Source organism: Charadrius vociferus, unplaced genomic scaffold, assembly GCF_000708025.1.
Source record: "Charadrius vociferus isolate BGI_N301 unplaced genomic scaffold, ASM70802v2 scaffold62, whole genome shotgun sequence".
Taxonomy (NCBI): domain Eukaryota; kingdom Metazoa; phylum Chordata; class Aves; order Charadriiformes; family Charadriidae; genus Charadrius; species Charadrius vociferus.
This window is the reverse complement of record NW_009647419.1, coordinates 3,285,147-3,295,876: the sequence shown is the minus strand read 5'-3', so window position 1 is coordinate 3,295,876 and position 10,730 is coordinate 3,285,147. Positions and strand designations below refer to the sequence as shown.

Genomic DNA, 10,730 nt, shown 5'->3' with positions numbered 1-10,730 from the left:
CAGGAAAGTGAGTTCTTCCTCCATTGCTCCTCTGGCTCCTCTTTGGTTTCCTCCTATTCTCCTGTATAATTCTTCAGATTGAGCAATGATATCTTTGTCCTTTTATTTAAGAAACAAAATTCAAATCTGGCTGCTTATATTAATGATGTTTAGTGTGAATGTCATGCCAGCGCAATACGTACAGCAACTGTTGGAACCCTCTCCAACTTCTGTGCTTGTCTCCCCTCGCAGTTTTGAAGTTAACTTTTTTTCCCCACTTTCTACAACAGTGAAGTGGGAGATACTGTCACCAGCTGTGCCATCTGGTAGCTCAGAGCAATGACAGCAGGATCTAAACAAGTGATTTGACCCACACATTCACAAGTAGCTTAGTGTCAAAGCTGAGTATTTATCAGCTGCCTTTACATAACTAACCAGTCTGGAGGGAAGAAGAGTTAAATCTCTCAGGATTAGTTTTTCAGGTTAAAGTTCCTGTGGTGGGATTGCTTGGGGAAATTCCTTGAGATCAGGAATAGATTAGATTTTTTTGGCAGATTTTTACTGAAATAATTTGTGGACTGTAACCCTTCCCCAGGTAGAAGGACAGCTTGGGATCTCCTAATTTCACTTGCAGATGGGAGTAAATAGTCCTGTTCTAACTGAGGCATTTGGCGTATTTTACACCTAGGGTAAGCTGGAGGATCGGAAGCCTCTGATGGTCTTGTTCGGAGACGTTGCCATGCACTACATTCTCTCCGCTGCCCAGTGAGTACCATCCTGCTGCTGTAATTTCACACAAAAACTGCGTACAAATGGTTTTGTAGATGCCATTTACAAAAGCTATTGCTGATTAACTGCAGGAAGCTGGGACTGGGTTAGGAGAGAACAAAACCACCATTTCTTTTGCAAAACCTGAAAAACTGCAAGTTTTTTCAAATCCCATAATTGAAGGACAAAGTGGTATAAATGTCACAGCTTCCCCAACTTTCTGTTTTAGCCTGAAACTGATCAGGAGGGACTCTTTCAGAGAGGCAGTTTCAGTGGTTTTAGAAACCAATAAAGCAGTACTTCTTGGTAATAGCAAAGAAGATCCCACTGCAATAAAATCAAATTGCTCTGGTCTTCTTTTTATCTACAAGGTAGATAGCAGTGTGCCTGTTACCTACAGAATGAGTAACTGTGATCCTTTTTTCCCCCCTCCCCTCATTCCCAGGACAGCAGATGGAGAAGGCCTGGTGGAGAAGCACTATGTTTTCTTGAAGAGACTTTGCCAAGTTCTGTGCGCGTTGGGCAGCCAGCTGTGCGCGTTGCTGGTAAGTCTCTACTAAGACCAGATGCAACCCTGGCAAAGCTATTTTTTAGGGCTGGGAGTGAGGAAACCCTAATCAAAGGTAGGACCAGGGTTATCTCTGCACATTTGGTAGCCGCAGGGTTCTCTCAACACGTTTGGAAAAGGCAGAAATGGCTCTGCTTGCTAGTGAGAGAACTGTATCCTGCCAAGTCATAGGAATGTAAAATGGAGGGACCCTGACTGATTCCAGGCCTCTGCTGTCATCAAAAGTCATCTCTTATAACCTCTGTAAAATGCTGAAGCTCTGTTGAAAATTGGTCAAGTTTCTTGCTGTCTACTGCTACAGAAAAACTACTCCCAGAAATTACTCTTGCACTGGAAGCCTCGTAAATTTCCCTATTAAAAATAACTCAAAGAGTATTCCTGTTTGTTCTTCTGCTAAGATTCTCTCAAGCTGAGGGAATGAACAGGTTTTGTTCCTGCTGTTCCTCCTTCTAATGCTTTGTGTCAATGTTGAGATGAAGATGCACGCTGATACTTTGCATGCCATGCTGACTGCTGAATTCCTGCTCCATCCGTTCAGCACAGTGCTCCTACAGTAAGGAAGGCGGGCTTGTTGGGAGATGCTGTTCGCGGGGAGACTGAGGCAGCCAGCCTGGGCAAGTGATAGAGCAGGGTAAATTCTCGCAGGGAGGGAAAGCAAAAAAAAAAAAACCCTTTGAGAACTTAGCCCTAAAAAGAATGGACAGTGAACAAAGGGTGTGTTATTACTTTCAGTGACTTTGTAGGTGACCCTGCTCTGGCAGGGGGGTTGGACTAGATGATCTCCAGAGGTCCCTTCCAACCCTAACCATTCTGTGATTCTGTGACTTCACTTCTGTTAGGCAGTGTTAGTCTGGAATGAAGTAATAAAATGGAGATCCGAGTCCTCTCATCCACATTGGCTCGGGAGAGGCAGCACTGAGCTGTACAGCTCCACAACAGGGATCTTGAGGGCACCAGGTCATATTATGATCATTAAGGACCGCTAGAACCTTGAATTTATGGCTCCAGGTAAAACTTACTTTCCTGACAAACTTGCCAGAAAGGTATTGATAAGACATGTCCATATGTTGAATGCAGGAAACATTTGGAGGAATGGGAGTGAAATCATTTGGGTGTATTTGCTTGTGAAATTCTGCAGTTGAAAATTGCTCCCCTTTGGTACTGCTGGGTGGGCTTGACCCAATAGGAGGAAAATTGTGACTCACGGCAGCAGCAGTTATGACTTTGGTTTTAATGGAACTCCAGTATCTGAGAAGTCTGCCTTTTCTCTTGAATGAGGGTGGTGCTTTCTCCTGCACCCCCAGGCTGGTCAGCAGAACTTGCTACTCCTCAGGCTATACTGGTTTTAGAAAAAAAACCACCAGTTGTTCAGTGCTTTTGTCTTTGCTCCTTTACAGTCTGTGGCCTTGGATGCAGTGCTTGTGCTTTACCCAGAGACATGCCACTTGTGAGCCCAGCATGGCGCATAGTTAGTATTTTGTCTGAAATTGTTTGTCTTCCTTGTAGGGCTCAGATTCTGATGTGGAAACACCAGCAAACTTTGGAAAATACCTTGACTCGTTTTTAGCCTTTACAACCCATCCTAGCCAGGTATGTAAAGGGCTGAAAGTCTCATTTATGTCTATGTAAGAATGTGTGAATGTATAACTGAGCTAACCTATAGAAGACCACAGAAGCTGCCAAATATCGCTTTCCAGGTTCTCTGTTTCAGCTGAAGACCTGGAAGGCAGAGTGGTTTCTCCTCCGTTACTACCCCGTTAGGAACAGTGCCTGACACAGGTGCTGAGTAGAAAGTGCAGAATTTGCAATCAGCCACTAGTATTTAAGTTTTGTCATTCTGGCAGTTTGAGTTGTGCCTGCAAGGTGCCTTGCCCCAACCAAATAGTCAGAATAATTTGGTATTGCCTTCTGCTAGGAACACTTGATGTTAGTGGAGATTCCAGCACTGAAATCCTTCTCTGTTCCCCTTTTCCCCCCTCCCCCCCCCCCCCCAGTTTCTGCGCTCTTCCACCCAGATCACATGGGGAGCCCTCTTTCGGCATGAAGTTTTGTCTCGTGACCCTTTGTTGCTGGCTATGATTCCCAAGTATCTTCGTGCATCTATGACCAACCTAGTGAAGGTATGTGGGAACTGTGGCCAGATAGGCGTGAGAAGGTGCCTAGGTGAACATGGCCTGTGGGTCGTGGGGGAGAAACTACATTTTTATTGTATCTACTGGCGACGCTATCTCCAGGCCACTCTGTACTGTCTGATCCTTGCCTTCAGTCTTCATCTCCCTGAAGCTGGTGTTAGCTGTGATGAGTGACTTCTCTTCCTTCCTGACCTTGTCCTGTCTCCAGGTGGGCTTTCCCTCTAAAATGGACAGCCACAGTTGTGAATACTCCCGCTTTGATTTTGACAGTGATGAGGACTTCAATGCCTTCTTCAACTGTAAGTTGCCATCACCCTGTGTGGAAGCTGTTGTCTGTGCCTTTCCTCTTACTTTCAGTTGCTGGCTGAGCTTGGAGCGTACCATGTTGGCTTGGCGGCTTCTGTTTGTGTCTTGACTCTTTCAGCCTGGATCTTGGAGTTTAATTAATTTAGGATTTTTCTGTGGCAGCTCAGGCATTTCATTTTACTTACTTTTTGCTATTATTTTACCTCCTGGCTAGGTAGGTAGCCTAGTAGCATTTGCTACCTAATGGCAAAGAAAATGTGCCTCCTGGTCACCTAGAGGAGGAAATGAAACAGCCTGGAGCCCTGCTCAGGTCAGGAGAGGAAGGCAGCTTACAAAAAACTTTAAATGTCATTCCAGAAAGAAAATCTGTCCTGACTGTGCTAAGAAGCATCAGGTTCAGTACCAATAGGTAGAGTTCAGCAAGTAAAATAGCCAAATTTTATCATGATTTTAAACCAGCAAACAGGGAAACCTGGGTATTAATAAATTTTTTTCTTTTTGTGTTTTATTTCCCAAAACCAATGTTGGTTCCCACTGGCTGATGTTATTTGGTACTCACTTGGTGGCTGGGAGGGTATACTTAATAAATTACTTAAATTCTTACATTTTACATTTATGTTTGAAGATTTTAAGTGTAGCATTTTTTTATTGCTTATTAGATGATAGTTTGTTTTTTACTTCTTGTAATAACTCTAGTTGGGTGGAAATCAAAAAGTAGGTAAATGCACAAAGCCAGAATTTTAAATAGCTTTAGGGAGTTAAGTGATACTAAAGGTATTACGTGTATAAGAAAATAAAACTGATTTGAAACACAAAATAAAATTACTTGATATAACAACTTTTTTAAACAATGCAGGTTGCATCTGTAGTCAGCAGAGCTGATTCTTTTGTGTGGTGATGTACTGGAATATTTTGGGAACAAATGAAATTCCTATTCTGTACTTCGCTTTATGTATCTTTGAAACTGAAAACAAGTCTTTGGGTTTTTTGAGTTCGCGTTAGCTTCTCGGCCTAGAGTCTGAACTTAAGTTGAATAATCTAGAAAAAGTGCATTTAGCTGAAGGAAGTGTTAGTTAACTAATGCTGATTTTCTATCTCAGTATCTCAAGGTGCTTTGTAAGCAGCAAACACGTATAGTTTGAAGAATTCTTTTTTAATGAAAAATAGAGGCTTAATTGCAGTAAATCTGGGTTTAGCATAGATTTTCATAATTCATATTGCATTTTAATTGCACTGCTTTTTAAGTTAATTCACCTTTTTTTAGTCCGTTTAAATCACTTCAAAAATTGCCCATCCTGTTGCACCTAGTTTACTGACTGTATATCTGAGCTTACTACACAGCTATTGCCAGAGCAACAGTCCACAATGTTCCCAGGTGTGCAAAGCTGCAGGTGAGCTTTGGGGAAGGGAGCATTTGTAGCATCAGCTTGTTGCATGGTGTCTGATTTTTATTTTTTTTTTTTTTTCACTGCAGCTTTCCGAGCCCAGCAGGGAGAGGTGATGAGGATGGCTTGTCGTCTGGACCCTCGAACTGGTTTCCAAATGGCTGGTGAATGGCTGAAGTACCAGCTCACAGCTCCTGTTGATACTGGACCCATGAACTGTGAGTTACCTGGAAAAAATTAGGAATGTGGGATTTGTTTTTTAATCCAAGCCAAGAAGAAACTTCTTCACCTTTTTTTTTTTTTTCTTTTTTTTTAAGGGGGAGATGAGACTCAACATTAGGTTTTCAGGCATTTAAGGTCTTTAGAAGTTAAAAGCAAAATCAAATCAAACCCACCCCACCCCAGATTTAACGCTCTGCAGTCTACCTATGGAATAGCTAATGTAAAACCCCTGGCTTCCCCTTTCCCTCCCTCAAATCTCTCTGCAAAACAGATGCATCTGTCCCTCCGATACAGTTTTACAATTATTTGTGCCTTGTTTTCTCCATAACATACTGGTTTTGTCCAGGGAAGTTCTGCCTGCCTGGCAAATCCCTCTGTCAGTCACCTTGCTTTCCCTCCTGTGAAGGAAGGCCACTTGGTGCAAAGTCACACTGAGGGCAATCTTGCCTGCAGTGCTGAGCCTGGGAATGCGGTCTCCCTCCTTTTCTTTTCCCCTCTGTGACTTGTTGGTGTTGCTCCCTGTAGTATCTCAAAGGTCAGACTTATGTCTCAGGAGCCTTCACTGGAATGAGGCAAAACACACGAGACTACCTTAGTTGCCTCCAGTGCATCCCTGCCAGGCATCTGCAGGGAAAGCTGTATGATCAGAATACTCATGAATGCTAAGATGTTGCAGTGCAGGAGCTTACCAGCCTGGTGTTGTGCATGTGGAGAGGAGTGTGATGAGAGATCCAGTGTTCTCTTCCTTTCAGCTAAGACAGGCGAAGGTCTCTGCTCCATCTTCTCTCCGTCCTTTGTGCAGTGGGATGCCATGACCTTCTTCTCCGAGAGTGTCATCAGCCAGATGTTTCGAACCCTGGATAAAGACGTATGTGTACCAGATAGCTCTTGCCTGCTCTTCTGGCTTGTTCTGGGTTGACAAGAGTGGCTTTTTTCAGCTGTGTTGTCCTTGAAAAGTTTGTAGTAGCCAGTTGCCTCTGTGTGAAAACCCAGATTGTTTGGTGAGCGGTTCTCATGAAGAGTAGTGACCCATCTTTAGATGGGACCAAATTCATACTGGCTTACTTTCAGGCATGTCTTGGTTCAGGACGCGATGCCATGAGAAGTCACAGGAGACTGGTCAGGTGGTGTGCTTTGACATAGGGTCTTACTAGAAGAATATAGGACTGCTTAGGCAGGAATTTTCTAAGTTTATTCTTTTTTAATCATTCCCTCATTAGATTATTTTTATTTTTTTTTAAATTTTTAACTAAATGAGAGAAATTCATGCTCAGGGAGTAGGAGATCAGAAGCAATTTCTTTCTGCTTTTTGTTCAACAGCAGTTTTTCTCAGTCTGATGTAGACTTCATTTTTTTATTAGATTAGGCTCATGCACTTCAGTTCATCGTCTAATCACAGTAAACCAACTGTATCAACCCATATAATTATTTAAGTGTGGAGTCTGTTGGACAGAGCGAAGAGGAGAATTGGGACCTAAGCTGAGAGGGGAAATTTACCTTTCCCAGAGGTGCAAGCAATAGTATGGGGACTTGAGATGGACGTCTCAAGATTACCCTGCCAACCATGGCAGTGCTGCCATCCTTTTTCCCCTCAGCAAGTGCACATAGCACACAGTTAAACTGAGGTTTCTACTGCTTTTCATTCTGCTTTGAGGACAGTTGTGTTCAGCTGAGCGGCCTGATGTGATAACAGCAGCTCTGTGGCCTGGCTGTAGGTGTTGTAGGATGTGTGCTACAGGCTGAAGTACTAACTGTTGCCTCTTTTCTTCTTTCCTTTTCTTTCCCTTTCATGCCTCTGTAGGAAATCCCAGTGAATGATGGCATAGATCTGCTGCAGCTCGTCCTTAATTTTGAAACAAAGGACCCTCTTATACTGTCCTGCGTGCTCACCAACGTCTCTGCTCTCTTCCCATTTGTCACTTACCGACCAGAATACCTACCGCAAGTACTTTCTAAGGTAAGTACTTGCAGACCATGGTAAAATCAAGGTAGGCTTTTTGTGGTGCAAGGCCCTTGTAGTAAACTGCAGGAGTTAATCCTCTTGGCATTACTGTCAGGGAAGGACTATTCTTCATGTTAAAGATGGGAAGAACTGAGACTGAGTCTTGTTCAAGAAGAAACAATGTCAAATAACACAAATTTTGTAGTTCCTAGCCTTAAATCATAACGTTAAGTGCACACTCTGGCCAGTAAACACCATGTTTTATTTCAAGGCCTCACTGTGCTGATGATTCATCTGTCAGCTTAGTCAAGGATTCTTCACTGACTTTAATGAAATTGCACCAAAGTCTTATGATCGATTGCTTGAGCTCAAAACACTTGTGAGTGCTAGATATTAACAAATGACATGAGATTTTGGATTTTTCCTCCCTTTTCTCACAGCTGTTTGCTTCAGTTACCTTTGAAGTTATAGAAGAAAGTAAGGTATGTCTGAATTATTCTCTACTAATTAGCTATAACAATTGGATCAAATCATATTCTGCTTGAGACCATGCCGAGTCTGAAGACTCTGCTGTAGTAGGGCTCTCAAGTATAGTCCTGCTCCTGGAAAGGGCTGGGAAGTCTAGATACAACTGATCTGTTCTTGGTTGACATAGTTTGTGAGCCAAAGCTTAATAGGCTTAGGCGGCCACCAGTGTTGGTGTAATGCCAGTGCACTTAGTCCGAAAGTTTGTGGTGGCCCTTCTGAGAGTGAAATCCCTTCATTAACTGTGGGTACCCTTCAGTGGTTGGTATATGTGGCTGTGAAGGATGGCTGTAAAGCTGCCAGCTACCTAGGGAGGGCTTGGAGTCTTGAAATAGTGAGTAAGATCCATGGCATCCTCTGTCCTTGAGCACAGCTTGTTCGAACATGTGTTTCTTGGGTTGGCTATTGCTCCAGAGGAAATTTGGTTGTTGTGTGATTGGGGTGGGAGGTGTGGGAATGCTTTTTTGATCTGTGCTTAACAGTGCAGAAAACTATGTAATGCATTTGTCTCTTGAAGATACCCTGCATTTGTCTGAACTTTTGTTTTGTTGCATTGAAGTTTGTTATGTCTGTCCAGGCTCCTAGAACTCGAGCAGTGAAGAATGTGAGAAGGCATGCATGCTCCTCAATCATAAAGATGTGTCGGGATTACCCTCAGCTTGTCCTGGTATGTAAATTCAGCTCCATCATGAAGAGTCTTGCCTCAATTTCAGCTGCATTTTGTGGGATCTTCAGCTTCCTTGGCTACAGCCTCTGTTTTTCTTCCAAGAAACACTCCTGCTGCGCAAATGGGAAAGTGTTTTATTCCCTGCACCTCCCTTCTTCCACCCAGCTCCCAAAAAATTTTCTGAAGAGTTGAATTGTAAAGCAATGAGTTAAATGAAAAGGTGATGAGTTAAATGCAAAAGGCATGAGGAGGCGAATACAAGCAGTACTAGATTTGTTTTATTGGAATGTTTGCTGAGTTTCCATTTTGTCACTCGTGGTCTCAGTTGATTCCTTAGCTGAAGACGGTAGCAATGACTGATCTCTAGACTTTCTTCTGTTACTTAAAAGAATGTAGGACCAAGAGGAGAGTATTTGTTGTGTGGGTTAGCTTGAGGAGACTAGAAAAACCTAACACATTTAAGATCCAGGAGCCAGTGTTTTGTTTGGTTTTGCTGAACTAAACAGCCTGCATGCAACATGTGTAGCTTTGAACTCCTTTCTTTAGCAGTGTTTATGTGGGATGGCTCTAGGATTATGGGAGCACCACGGGACATTGCTAATTTAAACAACGACATTTTTTGAGGATGCTGGTTAACGTAATTTAGGGGTTCCAGTCTGCATTCTTCAATGGCTGCTAAGAACTAGTGGGTTTGTCTTTGTCCTACTCTACTGGTCCTTGAACTACAGCTCTCTCTTTCCTATGGCCAGCCAAACATCCTCACTGGAAGGGCCGAGGGCCCAGAGCTACCCCATAATATGTTCAGATGACTGCTGAAAGGGATGATCGCTAATGCTGATACAGTCACAGGAAGACATGGTTGCGACTAGAGTGGGTAGGAAAGAAAGTCAGCCGTTCCTGTGGAGATAGTGATAACCGTGTGAATCATTATTAACCTAGTTGTGAGCAAAGAGGTGGAAGAGTCATAAGTCTGACACTTGAAAGCCAAAGGAGTGAGGTACTTTCTGTGAGCAAATAAATGCACCGGAACTATTTTGAGGTGTGACAGTGCTGTAAGGGATATGACTGCCTAGAAGAGAGAGATTTCCTCTGTTTATTTCAGTCCTTCTGGAGACTAAAGTAAACTGGATGCAGGATGATGATAGAGGGCTAGGGAAGAAAAGAGGTTCTTTTAAACTGAACATTCAGAGAAACTTTAGCCTGAGGAGGAGATGACTCTGTAGAGAAAAGGTAACTTAGACATGCTCCTCCAGCTGTTCTGCGTAGTACAGTACACCCCACCTCTACCTCCCGCAGTGGCCTTCCTTCACACCAAATGCATGACACCTTTCCACTTGGATGTGTTTTCTAGCCGAACTTTGAGATGTTGTACAACCACGTGAAGCAGCTGCTCTCCAATGAGTTACTTCTGACGCAGATGGAGAAGTGTGCCCTTATGGAGGCCCTCGTCCTCATCAGCAACCAGTTCAAGGACTACGAACGGCAGAAAGCTTTCTTGGAGGAACTTATGGCTCCTGTTGCTGGCTTATGGCTCTCCCCAGAGATGCAGAGGTATGGGACGTTTTTGTGAGCTTTGAGCTGGATGTGTTGCAGAGGTAATGTTGTGCCCAGTAAGGGAATGTGCAAACCTGTGCTCTGGGCAGTCATTGTGCTAATAGCTCTACTGCAGTTCAGGAACTGCTGACTGAGTCTAAATGCTGTTTGTTAAAAATGGCTAGGTACAAGTTGAAGTTTAAGATGATAGAGGAACACTTCCCGGCATGCTCAAAGCATTTGCAGAAAATGAGAAATTAAAGATGTTTTTGCTCATCTCCAGGAGAAGCTAGGAAGCTGAGCTCTCCTTACTAAAGCTGAGGTGTCCTGCAGCCCTGGGCAGCTGGGCATGCACGAGAGTTTTCACAGCAGGCCTATCTTCATAAGAGATTGAAAGGTCTTAGGTCCCTATGGCCCAAGAGAACTGTAGATGTTTGGAGAGTGCACACAATTGTGGTGCTTTTTATCATGTTCCCATGTACAGTGTGGAGCACTATCTAGTCTCTCTAGCCTGCTCTGTATTTGTTAAGATGTTTATTACCAGTGCAAAGATCTGCTCAAATTCCCTGGTATAGACAATAATCCCCAGTGCTGTCTTTTGCTGATGCCAGAGTCCTCTTGGATCCTGAAGCCTTTATCTCCTATGTGGGTGCAGACAACAAAATTGCCGATCCAGTCTTGGAAGATCCTAGTGGCCTGAACC

The 10,730-nt window shown here is 43.4% G+C and overlaps 1 protein-coding gene across 1 annotated transcript in view; it reads left to right on the top strand.

Annotated features, from left to right (window-relative positions):
* XPO5 (exportin 5) overlaps positions 1 to 10,730 on the top strand; it is a gene marked incomplete at its 5' end in the record, with an annotated part of 29,070 nt that overhangs the window by 4,652 nt on the left and 13,688 nt on the right. Inside the window, 12 exons of the mRNA XM_009880448.1 lie at positions 666 to 744; positions 1,193 to 1,292; positions 2,822 to 2,905; positions 3,310 to 3,435; positions 3,656 to 3,746; positions 5,228 to 5,356; positions 6,113 to 6,228; positions 7,162 to 7,317; positions 7,743 to 7,784; positions 8,405 to 8,494; positions 9,846 to 10,045; positions 10,639 to 10,730. The exon at positions 10,639 to 10,730 is cut by the window's right edge and continues 1 nt beyond it. Coding sequence (XP_009878750.1) covers positions 666 to 744; positions 1,193 to 1,292; positions 2,822 to 2,905; positions 3,310 to 3,435; positions 3,656 to 3,746; positions 5,228 to 5,356; positions 6,113 to 6,228; positions 7,162 to 7,317; positions 7,743 to 7,784; positions 8,405 to 8,494; positions 9,846 to 10,045; positions 10,639 to 10,730 — 1,305 coding nt within the window. The remainder of the gene's footprint in view (positions 1 to 665; positions 745 to 1,192; positions 1,293 to 2,821; positions 2,906 to 3,309; positions 3,436 to 3,655; positions 3,747 to 5,227; positions 5,357 to 6,112; positions 6,229 to 7,161; positions 7,318 to 7,742; positions 7,785 to 8,404; positions 8,495 to 9,845; positions 10,046 to 10,638) is intronic.